The following is a 17,621-nucleotide window of genomic DNA, read 5'->3' on the forward strand; positions in this document are numbered from 1 at the left end:
TGTAAAAATTTGCAAGCGACTCGGTGAAAAAAGAAGCCCACATTCGCTTATATTAAGCGGAACTGGCAACCCTGTGGCTCACACACCAGGCGAGGACTACCGACTGCCATTTACTTTCACCTGCCGCATGTGCCATCCGTGTTTCCCGCTGCTGGAACCTTGCTGAATACGTAAAAAAATTACACTCGTTACGCAACCAACATGCAGTAAGAACGTCAATAATTACCTGAAATGTTGGCCTAATACACGCCTCAAACCACCAAGCTAAGCAAAATAACTTGCATTGTTTCAGTAGTGCGATGACGATGGTGGTGCCATTGAGCTAATGAGCAAAGAGCCTTTTAAGCATAGAGTTTCTTACTATTACCTAGAGGGAAAGCTGGCAAGCCGTCTATGGCAACGTTCATGGAACTAAACTCAGTTGCCAAACCGAGAGCGGTTTCGCGGCGCCGCCACCACTGGCTGCTTTGAGTGGCGCTGCAGTCGTACCAGGCTTCAGCCGGTCCGGCCAGTTGCTGTACTCCTCTAGTACTGTGCACGCATGTCGTAGAGTGCTTTCGCGACGCGATTGCTGCTGTGATCGTTGTCTTTGGGCTACGTGCGCTTGAATGCAGAGTTTCAGGTGCTGTAGCTGCCATGCCGACGTGCTGTGTGCCGGGCTGCACGAGCGGTTACAGAAACAACAAGACTGCGAGGCATTTTTTCGCGGCTCCTCGTGACGCGGATCTCCGTGCGGCATTGGATCGAGCCATTCCCCGTGTTGACAGAAAACTCTCGCACAAATCACGTGCGTGCGATCTTCATTTCCGTTTTGAAAGGAGCGTGGTTATAAGAGCTTATTCACCAAAGTAGCATATTAGACACCTACTTTAAAGGTGGAGATCAGATCATCGCAAGGCTCATCGTAAGTTCACTTACCAGCTTATCTAAACGCGAATGTCTGGCAGGCACTGGTGCAGTGTGTTTTAAACATAAATTAGCAATACCTTCAGAGCGCGAAGTCCCGCATTTATGGCACTCGAAAGCAGACCACAAGTACCTACGATTTCATTTCTGTGGTGCAGTTTTCCGAAATAAGCAGATTTTACGCACAGCGTTCACTTCGTGAATGACTCCGCCGCTGCTCACAACCCGAGCTGCGAAGGCAGTGAACTTCCTCGGGTTCCTGAGTCGTCAGTTTCTCTTTCCCTGCAACAGCGAGGATGCCTGACGCCAACAAGAAATTTCAGAGTTTATCGCTCTCCCTGCATTGTTCCTATAGCGTGCGCAACCGTTCCAACAATATTTTTCGATCCTTCACGCAGTGCACTACAGCTGGACACAAACACAGAGATACTTTTACATTTTATTCTCAACACATTTCGCGCACGCATCCCTCGACGAGGCTCCACTTACTCCTCTCGATTTTTGCTTCTTTCCCATTAATAACATGGGTGTACGTCTTTAGCATGTCTTCTTCGTGAAAATGAAGGTCGCACACATGTGATTTGTCGGAGAGTTTTCTGTCAACACGGGGAATGGCTCGATCCCATGCCGCACGGAGATCCGCGTCACGAGGAGCCGCGAAAAAATGCCTCGCAGTCTTATTGTTTCTGTAACCGCTCGTGCAGCCCGGCACACAGCACGTCGGCATGGCAGATACAGCACTTGAAACTCTGCATGCAAGCGCACGTAGCCCAAAGACAACGATCACAGCAGCAATCGCGTTGCGAGACATGCGCGCACAGTAGCAGGCAGACATTCGCGTTTAGATAAGCTGGTAAGTGAACTTACGATGAGCCTTGCGATGATCTGATCTTCACCTTTAAAGTAGATGTCTAATATGCTACTTTGGTGAAGAAACTCTTATAACCACGCTCCTTTCAAAAATCATGACCGCCCGCAATTTCGGCCCACGGTGGCATTGGCTAGGCAGCGATGATCTATCACTCGAGTTGCTGCAGCAAAGATTTGTGGCATACTCGCCGCACAGGGTTCGTAACTGTTTGGTGTCTTTACGAAAAACATCGGTAAGTGCGATATTTGGGACGCCAGTCACTCAACATTCCCGAAGGCTGCACGCTACGACGCTGGGCGGCCGGGCCTGCGGCGTCTGCTAGCGGCGGCCAGCGGGAGCCTGTTTCGACGGCAGCGCCCCCTCGCGCTAAAATTTGCGGGCCGCTTCAGCCGCGTGGAGAAGGCGGAGAGTTTGGCAACTTAGTTTAGTTCCATTAACGTTGGTCTATGGGAGTTTGCATGGAGACCCCACGTGACCACCTCAGCCACCATGGGCGCTCAAAGCATCATGGGGCGGTGAGCTACTTGTTGCGGAACTGCAACTTTTGGCCAAAAAATAATAGAAAAATAAAGCTGTTCGATAACTACAAACGTCCTAACATTCAATATCTTGTCTAATGATTGCAACAAACGAGCAGAAAAGTTTTTATGTGCAAAGTTTGCCTAAAATAAGAGATGACTAGCTTTCCTATTGGCCAAGTGATGAACACTAAAAAAACTAATATTTCGTAGTTAACAGGCGCACTTTTAAAAGTAAATATGTTTTTAAAAAAATGTTGTTGTTTAGATACTTTAAGAGGTTTTTTAATGGCATTTCGGAAGAGTAAAACCTTTTATTGGCGTCGTGTGTCGTCGAGTTTTCACTACTATGGCTTTTGCACACTGCGCTCGCGCGAAAGTCGTCTGCGCACACACGGACAGCGTTTTTGGAATGAAACATCTTAGTAATGACACTCCGTGTTCCTGAAAAACTACGACTGTTCCGCAACAAGTAGCTCACCGCCCCATGATGCTTTGGGCGTCCTTGGTGGCTGAAGTGCAGCGCCGCCAGCTTTCCCTCTAGGTAATAGTAAGAAACTCTATGTTTTTAAGCAACATGCACCTAAGACAAAAATAAAACTGTGATCCTAAATGAACAAAAAAATAACTGCAAAAAAGGATGTGTGTTATTAAGTGTCATGTTCACTGCTCTAAGAGCACGAACAAGTGGCCTGCAGTTGTTTTTGCTGTGGTGTCACTGTCATCGTCAGTGGCTGTTATGGTCGGAAGGCGGGAATTAGGGAATTAGGGAATTTAGGGCACGGCGGACCACACGGAAAACTGGCTCTAAGCATGCCTCCCCTTCTGCTTATCCAGGTTCTGCTGCTGGGCTTCGCCGATGAAAACGACACGTGCTACAACCACACCCGCTTGCCAGTACCAACTGATACAACTTTCACCGATACCCCTGTCCATGACACAGCAAGGCTCATCCGTCCCCCTGCCGGCCACTTCGGTTGGGGAGTGACGTCATCCTCAACAACCGGTATAAAAGCAGATCCCCAGCGCTTCGACTTCACTGGGCACGGCGGACCACACGGAAAACTGGCTCTAAACATGCCTCCCCTACTGCTTATCCAGGTTGGTTGCTACTCCTCATGTAGAAGCGATAACCGTGTGTTGCTGGTCCTGCCGTGCCCCCGGCGTTTGATGTGCATTGCATATGAATGCTTAATTGTGTGCAAACTGCTTTTATGCGGTGATGTAGAAAGCAACCCTGGCCCCCCTGTTCAGGAAATGTTCGATAAAATCATGGAATCCCAAACCATCATACAGCAGGAAATTTCGGAACTGAAAGCTTTCCAAAGTAAGCTAGATATATCTCTCAGCTCCTTAGCAACTAGACTAGATCGCATAGAACATCTGTTTGACGACTTCAAGGCCGGTATTGAACCACTTGCTCCAATCGAACAGCATATGAATTCGATAGAGCAGTCATTTTCCAAGCAACATCAAAAGCTCACTGACCTGGAGGATCGCAGTCGTCGATCGAATTTGATTATACATGGCGTAATGGAAGATACCTCTGAAACTGAAGAGGAACTCAAAAATAAGGTGATTTCTGAGGTCTTTGAAAAACACCTTGGTGTCTCAACGTCTTCTATTGCCCGTATACATAGAATAGGAAAAGCAAACAACTCAAACCGTCCTGTAATCGCATTCTTTCAAGATTTTAATGAAAAAAAGGCCCTGTATGCAAATGTTAGTAAACTTAAAGGTTCGGCTTTTTCCATACAAAATGATTATTCTAAGGAGACACTAAGAAAACGAAAATTGCTCTGGGAATCTTGCAAAGCCGAAAGGAAGGATGGAAAGAAGGCTTATCTCGTTCATGACAAGCTCAAAATCGGCAACAGCACGTACGCTTGGAACGATTCAACTGAACAACGGATTAGCCTTTCTCCTCTCCCTTCTAGTAAGTCTGATTGACAGACCACCTTAGATAACCCAGCTCTTTGTGACCTTGTTATCTTAAACATAAATGCCCAAAGCATAGTGAACAAGGCAACTTCCCTTGAGATCGCTCTGTTTACTCATAGCCCTGATATAGTTGTTATTACCGAGACTTGGCTCCACTGTGATATCACTAATGATTGCATCTTTCCTCCACCATACACTGTATTTAGGCGTGATAGGGCGTCACGAGGAGGTGGCGTAGCCATTTTGCTAAAACCGAATGTTTCCGCTATAGTTCTAAATTCACCAGAAAACCATGAAAGCCTTGCTCTGAAAATCACGTATCGTGGCTACACTTTCATCTTATGTGCACTGTATAGGCCCCCTAATTCAGACCTCGACTATATGCATAAGCTGCAGGATTTTTTGTTCAACTACAGGAATAATAATTTGATTCTTGCAGGGGATTTCAATCTACCATTCATAAACTGGTCTAACGAAAACCTTGGGTGCTCTGAACATGCTGACGCTATCTATGATATAATGTTGTCACACGACCTTCAGCAAATAGTCACCGAACCAACTAGAATACATGGTTCTACTGAGTCAATCTTAGATTTAGTATTCATAAACCGCTCTTTTTGTGATTACACAGTATCTGTTCATGACGGGATATCTGATCACAAGTTAGTAGTCGCATCTTTACCTGTAGTCCATGGACGTATAGAAAAAGCAAAGCATAAGAACGTAAAAGATTATTCAAAAGCACTAGATGAATTCACCCTTGATTACTTAGAATTGGCTTATGAAAGCTTTGAGGGAACCAGTGTCACACAGTTATGGAACATGTTCAAGGAACACTGTAAATATTGTATCAAGAACTTCATACCCGATAAGAAGAAGCGCTTAAAGAAAGCAAATCCCTGGATAAATCGGCACATCATTCACCTAAAACGAAGGCTTAAACGGCTGAAAAAAGCTAAGAACGCCAGTTCTAGTCAGTTAGCTATTTTAGCAGAAGAGCTTTCTTCTAGCATTAAATCAGCAAAAAAACATTCTTTTACAGAAAGTCTTCCACAATTTATACGAAATGATCCCCATAAATTTTGGGATCACCTTCGAACTTCCCACAAGCAAATAAACCAAATCACTGTGCATAACAACGTGATTACGTGCCCTCAATCGATTGCGACGCATTTCAATGCCTACTTTCATTCTGTGTTTTCTAAAGAAAGTGCCAATGAACATGTATTTGACCTTCCGCCTGAAGAATCAATCACTGTATCCTACGAAGGCGTTGTTGAATCCCTACTCCGGTTAGATACTAAAAGTTCACATGGTCCAGACGACATACCAAACGCCTTCTTACGCCGTTATGCTGAATCATTAGCTCATTTCTTAACAAAAATTTTCTGTTTATCTTTATCGTCTTTTTCATTGCCCCCCGACTGGCTAACAGCCAGAGTTGTGCCTGTGCATAAAAAGGGGGACCGCGCGTGTTTCGGCAATTACCGTCCGATTTCTTTGACGAGTACCTGTTGCAAACTAATCGAGCACATTATCGCTAACCACATACTTGAAATATTAAACTCTAAAGGATGCTTGTCTCCATTTCAACACGGCTTCAGGAAAGGTTTTTCAACTGTAACGCAGTTGGTTACTGCTATCCATAACTTTAGTTCCGTATTAGATAAATCTGGACAACTGGACATAATTTTTTTAGACTTCAGCAAAGCGTTTGATAAAGTCCCCCATAATAAACTTCTTGAAAAACTGAAATTAATAGGCGTGCCCTTGACCTTAGTAAACTGGATTGCTTCCTACCTACAAAATCGAACACAGTTTGTGGATATTGGTGGCATCTCTTCCACGTTACTTCCAGTGACATCTGGCGTCCCCCAAGGAAGTGTACTAGGTCCACTGTTATTTTTAGTCTATGTAAACGACATTGTGTGTTCCGTTGATAGAAATGTTAAAATTGGTTTATTTGCCGATGACTGCATGCTGTACACCCCAGTAAGTTCTGTGGCTGACCAGATATTGTTGAATGATGCTTTCCGCGAAATTGTGGCCTGGTGTGACAGATCAGGAATGGTCTTCAATTCTGATAAGACTGTCGTTTTGCGCATGACAAGAAAGAAACAACCTATCCACTTTAGTTACTCTGCTTGCGGCACTACTATCTCGGAAGTAGAAAAATACAAATATTTAGGCGTTTTAATAGATTCACAGCTTAACTGGAGTGACCATATTGATTACATCTGTTCATCTGCGTTAAAAAAACTTGGATTTTTGAAACACAAGCTCAAAGGAGCACCCAGTCACGTTAAGCTATTAGCATATAACTCCCTTATTCGGCCCAAACTTGAGTATGCGGCTATAGTGTGGGATCCGTACACCAAAAAAGATATAGCAAAAATAGAAAACGTACAAAGGCGGGCTGTGCGCTTCATTTACAATAAATTCAAGAGAACTGATTCCCCATCTGCTTTAATGGCCTCCAACGAAATTAAACCTACTTCATATCAGACGGAAAATTGCTCGATTAATGTTTCTTCATTCACTCATCCAGAGAAAGTTTGGAATTTCTTCTTCACCTTATGTTACACCTTCGACTACACGAAAAACCCGTCACCAACATTCCCATGCCCTAACACCATATTTTGCAAAAACAAACTCGTTTAAATACTGTTACTTTCCGCGCACAATAAACGATTGGAATGCACTGCCCGAACAGATTGTATCAAGTGATAATTTTGAAAATAATCTTAAAAATGAATTATTGCGTGCAGATTGATGTGTAATGTATTTCCTTTGAATTGTGTATTTCCTCATTTGTGCCATGTGTAAACATTTTGCCTATGTAATAACTTATGGCGCTTGTAATTATGTCTTATCTGCCCTTCCTGCTTGGACCACATGAGGTCTGCAGTATTATGTAAATAAAAAATACAATTGGCGTCAAGGTGGTTATGTTAATTGTGATCTTGGAGGAGAGGATTGTGTAAGCACACCCTCGATAGCTATAACAAAACGGGAATTAGACAATTTGAGCCAGGTTCAGTTAGAGTAATTAGGTTGCCCTTCCCTAATTTCGAAGTTTTAAAGTTTAGGGTTTCTGTATTCAGCTAATGGCCCTCTGCTTTTAACGGTTTTTTGGCTCTTTCAAAAAATAAGTACTGGGTTGTGTATTACTTTGTGACATCTTGCGCTTATACATCGCATGGATTATTGTTTACTTGTTCTAAACAGCTGTATCAAGCCCGCTAGCCAAAGACGTCGGAAAAGGACAGTGGAGCGTGCCACTCGAGCGCTCATGAGAATTGTATGGCCATCTGCACGATTCACCCTCTGAATATAAACACTTCCTTATAACAACCGATCTGCGACTGTTTTCAAGATGATCCCAACGCGGCTTTTATACGGACGTCATGTCCGTATAACGTTCGAGCCGCGACTGTTCCCGGGATAATCCCAGTGCGGACTTCATACGGATGTCCCAGGGACGTCCTGTTAGGGATGTGGGACGTGCGTACATTTTTGGGACGTCCTACGGACCTTTGGTGTTGTCTGGGTCTTGAGTACATCAGCATAGGATGTGTGATGTGTCTGCCTTCTGGTGCCCGCAGAGAGAACAGACAAGGCGGAGCTGCTCTGGGAACCATTTGGCGCACATGTAGGGGTTAAAAAAAGTGTTTGTTCGGAGCTGCCGCCAACTGACTGTTGTGCTTGAGGCGCGCAAGGTGGGTTCCTGACTTATACGTTTCAAAAGCGCGCCATACGCTTAGTTTAATGCTCTGCCGTTGAGGGTCGCGGCGATCGCGCGGAACAGAAAACGCAGAAAACACTTGTTCTTTTTTTTTTTCCCCTCCATGATAAATTACTAAAGTATGCAGAATTTTATCATATGTTTGACATTAGATATTAGATGGGCAGTTACCCACTCTAGCTGCTCTCTATAAAATATAGAAGCGAGCGAGTTGGCACGCATGTTCACCAGGGAGACATGCCCATGATACCCATGTCTCTTTTGTCTCTCCTTGTCTCTGTCCGCATTTTAGCTAATCTTGTCCAAAGCCGCAAACATCAGGTTTGTTGCGGTTGTTGTGTTTTCTGTCACAGTAAATGCAGTAATTGTACGTCACTGGACTAACTTTTGATGCGGAGGACTAGAACAGATATGACAAAAGAAGCCCATATACGTCTATTGAAACCTGGCAGCATTGAGAGAATGAAATATATCAAACTAATGCTTTATCCCAATCTGCCAGGAAAGGACGCAATTATTTTTGAAAATGCATGTGTCGCGTAGGCAATGTAATCGCAAAACAGAAACCGAAACAAGAACATAAAAATGCTTTTTTGTTCAAGAAACAAAAATTTTTATTTTAAAATAAACTAAAAACTTTATTTTGTTGTAGATTCTGTGTAAGTAACGTTTTTATACGCAATTTAGAAAATTGTTGGCTAATTATTTGGTGCGGGACAACGCAAACAACAAAAATGGCGTCTAAGAACAGCAGCTTTTTGGATACAAGAGCCGAACTCGCCGAACTTGTGAAGCGCAAGGCTGAAATCGCGGTACGTAACTCGCTTAATCTTTGTATGAAATATTACCCTATCAATTTTTCGTGCGCAGGTTGCCCAAAGCATCGTGAGGTGGGAATGATCGTTCGATCTTTCCCCCCTTTCAAAATGGCGCTAGCACTGGTGCAACATGGGTCCGCTGCATGTGTGTAGTGGGCCGCACGTGTTTTTGTTTACATTTTAGCGGCACGAGTTTACTGAGCTCGTAATGCCGGCGGTATCACTCAGGAGGCATGTGAGCTTTCACGCTGCAGTACCGTGCGTGTGCTAACGACATCGACGCCTTCCGAAACCATTTTTCAAATACCCATTTCACATTGCGGCGCGAACTTGCACGTTTGTTCTTCACTTGCAGGAGACGTTAGCGAATCTCGAACGACAGATCTATGCATTCGAGGGAAGTTATCTGGAAGACACACAGCTCTATGGAAACATTATACGTGGCTGGGACCGGTACCTGGCTCCGAACAAGTGAGTAGTTTTGGCTCGCGCATTGGTCCTCACCGGGCGGCTGCGAGTAGCGGCGTGTTTTTCTGAGCGGAGTAATTAGAGATCAAGGAAGAAGGAAAGGAGAGATATCCACTAGCTGACATATTTATTTATTTATTTTTTTCACTCCACGGGCCTTCGTTTCCGCGTCATTAGAGCGATGATATACTACTGCCTTCTTGGGACACATATGACTGCTGTGGAATGTTCTTGGTGACATCTTCACATTTTGCAGGGAAGTTCGCCTCAACTTCCTTCTGTGCCATAATGAGTTGTGCACGTACTTCACGCCTGTTTACTTTCCACAGGCATTTTTAATTGAGGGTGTAGTGCTATCGTCACCCGGGTTTTGATGTAAGGACAGAACTGTTTATGCAAGCAAGATGAATGGGCATTTGCGCATCTAGAATAGCTGTCGCATTTTAAGTGATCAGAAAGGTCTTGCTTCGCAAGCTTTGGCATTGACAGGTTGTCAGCTTACTTGCAACGTGTATGTATTGCGTAAACTGCCAGTTTAGTTATAGTAAGCAGGCCTCAGAAAACATATGACTCACCGTAGAAGGACGCGTTGAAAATCAGCATTCATTAGTGCAATCTCGGACATTTCCACGATATCAGAGGGAGTCAGGTAGAGCAAATGTTCTGAATTTGGTTGAAACTGAGGGCTTCAGTCTCAGTACTCTGTTGCTTGCGTGATTTCAATATCACGCATGGGAAGTGCGTGTACTTGTGACAAGTTACCTCGAAAGATGTGCTTATTGAATGGCTACCTCTGATATGCCTGGAGACTAGTATAGCTCAAACTACCTTTATTCCATCCTGGTTGGATCATCTGCTGCCTTTTCGTGCATGGAGGCAATGCTCGCAGGGGAACCAGTCATGCCTGCATTTCACAAAGGCACTTCAGTAATGCAAATGAACGTAACCAACTCAACCATGGCTGGTTAACATTGTGCGTTCTGCATGATATGTCCCTAGGCAAAGAAGGTTCATTGCACACGTCACCCTATTTGTTTTCTTGTTATATTTTGGCAGAACAAGTGTGTACTAATGGTGGTATAAGTAACTGACCACCCCTCCAAGTTCCGAACTGTGCAGCTAGGCGCCATCCAACAATACACTGCGCTGATCGTGGCACCGGGAGTGCGTCATTACGAGGCACCCGCACACAGTGCGGCATGGTTGAGAATTTGGAGGGGGGTCAGTTACTTTTTTTCCTTGATATAGTACATAGCAGGAATAGCACTCACTGCCATGGCTGACGAGTCAAATGAGGTTTAGTGGACACCTGACGAGGCCTCGGCTCCAAGTACATTGCACGGTATTTGACGTTGCTGGCCGACCACACACTCAGCAAGCATATCGATAAGAAAAAACATTCACTTTCACTGTGTAGTGAGACTGCACAGACAACATGCACTGAGTCCCAAATCAACCCATTCAGTATGCAACATCTAATATCGGGGACAGAACTGCCCAGGACACATGAGCACATGCAAAAAAATCTATCACTGGTGGCACTATATCTTTGTATTGCCGTGACCATTCCTGCTGGAAGGGGGGTCATCTAAGAATGTCCCCAGTTTAACCCTTTCAGCCGCGATTTTTTGTTTTGAGTGAAATCAATTATTTTTTCACCTAAGTAGTATATTCAGGCCTCAAGAAAGGGAATTTGTTAGTTTTCGAACGTGAAAGACGAGCAGGTAAGTTTTTGCAATGATGTGGAGAATTCCGTACAAAGTGTCAGATTTGTTAGAAATTGTACCATCGAAATGTTCTCGTGTGTCAGGTAAACACCCTAGGGATCATGGAATCACTTTGTGTTTCGAAGATTCACATTACGCTCGAAACTGAGCAAAAACAGTCAATGTTTTCATGTGCGGCAAAATGCTACCTGTGCAAAATGCGCGGCAATGTGCTACCTAGCTCACTTCTATGTGAAATATTATTTACGGCATTCGCTACATGGTACAAAAAAGCAACTTATTTGCAACAAGAAGGGTGCTCAATTTGACTGAAATAATGAAATCACTGTTAAGTGTTCCAGTTTTTCAGAAAAAGCTGTAACTTTGCCTCTTACGCAATTGTGTGCAAAGCGCCTGAAAGGGTTAATACGTGGAGGACGCTCCATCAGCCCCACAGCAGCTAGCTCCTGGTAGAATCCAAAAAGAAATGCAAGCTGCCGACACTATGTCAGAATGGCAGCATATGCCGGCAAGCATGCCAGCTTATCGGCTGCTTCTCATGCCAAGCCCACGCCAGGCAGAGCAGACACTTTCACATGAGCACACCTTGGTGCACGCGAAATGGACGCGCCCTTCTCAGATCACTAGGTGACACTGGTGACAAAGTGATGCATTTGAGCCAGCGGCTTTGGGTCCTGACCACTTCTGTCCCCAATAGTACAATAATTAAAGGTGCACTGAAGAGGAATATGAACTCGCCTTTTTGCCGCGGGAACTCCATCTACACGTTCCCAGCATTCTTAGAAACTTCGACTTATTGCCCTGTGTGGCCGATTTCTCTAATTAAATCGAATTAACGTCCGGCTCCCGCCTTTATTTTTGAATTCTCCCTCGTACGGTGGGCGGAGTCGACCAACGCGTGGAGTGCCTTGCAGCCAGCTCCGTGGAGGCTTTGCTTTCGCTTTATGTTGTTTTTTGGGTTTCCGTGAATAAATAGTTTCATTCGCAGATAATATAGCAGCAAAATAAGCCCGCAGAAATAAAAATACGCGCAGACTATTTGCTTCTGCGGATTACTACGTATTACTCCGCCGATGGCAGAGCGGCAAGCCGCCACGGGACTGGGTGAAAGGCGCTCCACGCGTTGGTCGACTCCGCCCACCGTACGAGGCAGAATTAAAAAAAAAAAGGCGGGAGCCGGACGTTAATTCGATATAATTGGGGAAATCGGCCACACAGGGCAGTAAATCGCAGTTTCTAAGAAAGCTCGGAACGTGTAGATCGAGTTCCCGCGGCAAAAAGACAAGTTCAGATTCCTCTTCAGTGGACCTTTAAGGTGAAAGGAGAGGGCTGTGTGCAAGTCACATAGCCCTCTTTCATGCTTGCCGGATCATTTGGCAGATTAGAAGCAACAAGGTCATAGCACACTGCAAGGCAGCTGAATAGTTATCATAACAAAAAGGCAGATATGCTTTATCTAGCAAAGGTTGTTTTACTTGCATTATGTAATTTCTTATTCATTTTGCGATTGACACAATTCTGACTGATTTGCAAAATAAATTTAACAGTTTACGAATTTCACAGTCAGTGCATTGCATCTAAGCCTTCTTGTAAGATGCGCTTCTTTCCTGAGGTCGTCGACACAGTTCAGATGTTTGTTTGCTGCAAGAAACCGAGGCTCATCAAGATTTATGTTGAGCAATATCCATAGTGCTACTATGGTGGCTGTAGGGGGTAGTGTGACGGCCGGGGTGGGAAAGGCTGCTCAGATTAGCGATGACGGCGGCAGGTGGCGCCACAGGACGCTGGTGTGCTTTGTGGCGGCGGATCGTGCGCCGATGCAGGCGCAGGATGACGACAGTGCTACGCTTTTATTTGCCCCCTTTGCTTTCGGTCCACTGAACCATGTGGTTTATAAATTCTGCATGTACTATCGCGCTCAATATAAGCTGAAACGCAAGGGATGTGGCAGGAGCTCATTTCTTGAAGCAGTGCGAGCACAGTGGTGCTTGAAACAGATGCCAGTATCTGTCCTTTCAAAGAACAAAGTGCACTGAATCTTTGTGCTAATTGGATGTTCTGTGTAATATTGCATTGATTTACTATAAAGCGAAAATCTCGATTGGTTCACATCGGGCGCGTTGTAAGTCATAATGAGAGCGACTGTACATTCATATTTCCTCTCTTGACTTACGAAGTTTGGAATGTCCGCAGGCGTTACATGCTCTCTACAGTGTACTTTCTCAGCAGACGGAAGCAAGTAGTATTACCAGTATTACGCATTCTCGACAAGCATATAAGTGGGTGGCACCGCGTGTTGCGTGGTTTTCAAATCGAGTAAGAAATGTGGAGCATAACGAATAACGAAAGTTCAACAGAGCAGGACAATGAACAGGACAAGGTGTGAAGTTTATTTCAAGGAACAACATGAAAAAACTATACACCAGCCTATTTAACTCTTCTGAGCTTCAGGTGCTTCTGGCGCTCCCTTTGCAGCGCTTTGTCTTTGTTCAATGACTTTGTGAACAAATGTAGCCTCGCGATCACAAAGAACTGAACAATTTTTGCTGTCAGCTAGCTCTTTGCAATGCACCTCACAACCAACTTGCTCAAGGTGTACACTGCTCAGAAATTGCATAAAATCATGAATGCTAAAAGTGTGAAGCTGCTGCGTAGAGAAGAACAGCGTGAAAGCTTCCCCTAGCACAAAAACAAGTTGGGCGAGCTCACTGCCTGGGTACAAAAGGCCTTCTTTGTCAAAGCGCTGAGTTAAATAACTATTGATATCTTGACAGAAGCCAACAGCCACAGAAACCAAGGGGCACAGGGGATTTTTTAATTAATTTATTTATTTTGTGTTGTTGATCAATTTAGAAGATTACTGAATATATTATCGCTTAAAGCTAATTGATTAGAAAAGCATAAGAAAAAACAACCACATGCCGCCGGTGGGATCCGAACCCACGACCTCCGAATTGCGCGCCCGGTGCTCTACCTCTGAGCTACGGCGGCGGCTGTCAAACCTTTTCGGGGGTATTTATGTTTACAAGTAACCTAACCTTGAGAGTGTTCATAAGCGCCACCCACGTTCATAAGCGGCGGACGTAGAACGTCCTGAGTTACCGCAGGTGTGACGTAGAACGTCATCGAACGGAAAGGGTGGAAGCTGCATGAGAACCCTCTTATGCTTCCTATGGCGTCAAGGCTGCCAGAATCGAGGCCCTCGCTAAGCAATTAAGCAAACAAGAGGAGGGCAATGAGGGGCTCGTTATAAATATGACAGAAGCGAACAGCCACAGAAACCAAGGGGCACAGGGGATTTTTTAATTAATTTATTTATTTTGTGCTGTTGATCAATTTAGAATATTACTGAATATATTATCGCTTAAAGCTAATTGATATCTTGCTCAGCCAAGTCTTTGCTGATTGTCAAAGGTTGAGGCACGTTGTTCACAAGACAAGACTTAATCAAGCTGCCAGCGCCATCAATATTCTAGCAAGTCCTCTATAATTTTGCACATGTCAATAGTGCAATCACGCTCAGCTCCTGGTGACTCAAGTAGCGCATTTAGAAGTTCTCCTGAGCAGTTCCCGAACTTAGGTGGACGCGGAAGGTTATAAAAGCTCAGGCAATATACTGTTTACAGAAACTGTCCAGGGTTATGATGATCATTAGTACCACAATACTGTCGGATGATGCCGAACAAATTTTGCCGAACCCCGAACCCCGGTACAAAGCACGTTCGTGCTTTTGACGCCATAACGAGCTTTTTCGGTACACTACATCACTCTGTGATCATGCACGAAATTCCAGCACTACAGAAACGCGAGAAGACCACACACGGAGCAAAACATTCAACCCACGTGGGAACGAAAGCAAGCGAATACAGCTGCGCCTGGCTTGGCAGCGCGTCGTCAGCGTCGTGCCGTGGCACACCAGTCGCACTGCAGCGCCCCTAGCGGCTCCGCGAAATTTTCATCGCGTTTCGCGCTCTCCCAAGCAAGGCGCGCCTACGCTCGCCCGTCACACTTCCCCCTCCAGCCACCATAGTGCTATTGTTAGTGAAACATGTTGGTAACTATGAGAATTTTGTTTTTACTGGAAAGGCTTCATGTATGCTGATACGACGTGAATCTCATTATAGGGAAGAACAGTGTTGCTCAAAGCTGCGGTCTTATCCTGAGAAACATGTTGCTTTTTTTTTTTCCTTGCTTTAAATGGGCACTTAAATCAAATTGAATTGGTATTGACTTTGTTAGGTACTGTTATGAATCTTTACATGTAGAAAAGTGAAAGACACACTTTAGCTAGACTGTGCCAAGCGAGTGTGTATTTGAATCCAGATGTATGAGAAGGTAAAGCTTTGTGAATTTTGGCCGGCAATGACTACAGAGCGCAGTAGTTTTCACGAACCGCAGCCTTCTTTTTGTAAATCACACGGCTGCTCGGGTGTCTATTGGGCTGGCGAGTTTTGTTTCATGATGAATGAGGATTAGTGCAAAAACAGAGTGCAGAGGGATGGTGAATCATTTCAATAAATGGTTTCCAATGTGGGGGGCATTTCATATGAACTAGATATGTTTTTTTGACATCTTGCCCACTTAGCATGAACGTTGAAAGAAGTGAAACTATCCTCTCACACACTTGTCGTTTGCAAGGGAGGCTACGGCTGAGTGAGTAGAGTTGTTTAGGGTACGGAAAAGAGACAGACGCCTTCGCATTTCAGCTCCGAAGTCAGCTCTGGTGCCTGTGTTGTAGTTGGAAACAATTGTTTGGCAATTGCTGGACAACCTCTTGCATGTCTGCCTCTGAGCTGTGCTTCCTTGTTTAGCTTTTGTTTCGAAGATTTCGGGCTTGTACCAAGCAGTCGCAAAAGCGGGCCTTGCATTTGACGCCTTCCTCACGCATTTGCGTTTGGCAGGAACACGAATAGCAAGGCGGACAAGCGAAATCGCAAGTTCAAGGAAGCCGAACGCCTTTTCTCTAAATCATCCATCACTTCCATGGCCGTAAGTGTGGCTTTGCAATGCTATTCATACTGGTGACACTTGAGCCCTTGCATTTTGCGGTCGTGCCACCTTTCTGCGAATCTGTTGGGGCCTAGTTGGGAACATGCAGTTTGGGTGCTGTCAAGCCTAGACGTAGTTAAGCTTCAAAACTTTTTCTTTTCGGTTCGCCAGTGCATTTGTTTGTGTTTAGTGTTAAGGCAGGCACTATAATTTTTTGGCCGCCGCGGTGGCTCAGTGGTTATGGTGCTCGGTTGCTGACCTGAAAGACGTGGGTTCGATCCCGGCCGCGACGGTTGAATTTCTTTGGAGGCGAAATTCTAGAGGCCCATGTACTGTGCGATGTCAGTGCACGTTAAAGAACCCCAGGTGGTGGAAATTTCCGGAGTCCTCCACTACGGCGTCTCTCATAGCCTTAGTCGGTTTGGGACGTTAAACCCCATAAACTAAACCAAACCACTAGGGGTGTGCGAATTTTCGAAATTTTCGAATATAATTCGAATATTACATTTTTAGTATTCGTATTCGATTCGAATTCCAAGTATTCGTGTTGTTTCGAATATTCGAATGACGCGAATATTCGTACCTAGCCGAATATTCTATTGCGAACATCGGCATTCATTTCTGTCCGCAAGTCCTATCGACAGAGACAACACGGCGGCGCCCATAGCAATGCGTAACATTGGGCCATGCAGTAGCTGACTGCGCTGGTGAGCTTCTTTGTGGCTATACCTGCGAGCTGGTATAGTGCACAAAATACCTTGCAATACGTGCCAGTTCAGTGCCAAGTGAGAGGGCATTTTCTGTGGCTGGAGAAGTCATTTCAGCTAGAAGGGAACTACTTCTGCCTGACCATGTGGAGCAGGCGGTTTTCCTTCACGACAACCTTTTATGCTCATCCCAGCAACGTGCTTTTGTGCTTATGGCAAGCTAACCTTGATCAATGTTCTGTACTTGAAAACTTCTCTAATATTTCCACTCTTCTAAGAACAATGTTCGAGACTTTGATACTTTTTGTGCAGCCACACACACCTTTTGTGCTCATTTCATTACTGATAGTTGAACAGTGATGTTCTTAGGTGCTCAAAGAAATGTTTTGTAGTGGTTAAATGTGTCTGCCCTTGATTATTCGATATTCAATTCGATATTCGCAACCAAGTATTTGTATTCGATTCGTATTCGAAAAATTTGATATTCGCACACCCCTACGTTTATGCGTAAAGCGGTGGATAAATACACGTTTAGTTTCGGAAAATTTTTTTGGTGGGGTAATGAGTTCAAGAGCAAATGGTGGAGGTTGTAAACCTGACCACTAAAAGTAAACCGCTGAGACGAAGCTAAAGTGACTTGCACACTTGGAAGTATCTGGGATTCGAATTCTCCTAGCTTGCTACTGCTTCATGTTCAAACATTTTGTGCAAAGTACTTTTATTGTTACCCTTGCAGGATTTGTTAGCAATCCAGGGTTGTCTCAGAATTGGGCATACGTGGTCGTGATTCCGTGTATACATGTATGCGTTTAAGAGTGAATTAGTTGCGTCATTCAAATGTGCATTCAGCAAGTTTATTTTATCCTGTAGTTGCAATTTTCACTGCAAGGGCTGTTAGACATCTTTGTTTGTATTTAGAGTTCCAGTTCCT

General features: G+C 44.6%; 1 protein-coding gene and 1 non-coding gene across 3 annotated transcripts in view; one reads left to right on the forward strand and one right to left on the reverse strand.

The window, feature by feature from the left end:
• The first annotated feature begins 3,093 nt into the window (after nt 1–3,093).
• Nucleotides 3,094–17,621, forward strand: part of LOC149360746 (uncharacterized) — a 35,868-nt gene continuing 21,340 nt past the window's right edge. The window contains exons 1-3 of one of the 2 annotated variants that reach the window (XM_089572508.1): nt 3,094–3,396; nt 9,155–9,270; nt 15,896–15,983. In XM_089572508.1, the coding sequence (XP_089428634.1) occupies nt 3,109–3,396; nt 9,155–9,270; nt 15,896–15,983 (492 nt within the window). In that variant the 5' untranslated portion in view covers nt 3,094–3,108. Of the gene's footprint in view, nt 3,397–8,691; nt 8,794–9,154; nt 9,271–15,895; nt 15,984–17,621 lie in introns of those variants that run through there. The other variant, XM_089572510.1, reaches the window with a different exon arrangement.
• On the reverse strand, nt 13,914–13,985 carry TRNAA-CGC (transfer RNA alanine (anticodon CGC)). The gene has a single exon. It is a non-coding gene; the product is annotated as a tRNA-Ala (tRNA).

Source organism: Amblyomma mixtum, chromosome 2, assembly GCF_055824585.1.
Source record: "Amblyomma mixtum isolate Tamu chromosome 2, ASM5582458v1, whole genome shotgun sequence".
NCBI classification, from domain to species: Eukaryota; Metazoa; Arthropoda; class Arachnida; order Ixodida; family Ixodidae; genus Amblyomma; species Amblyomma mixtum.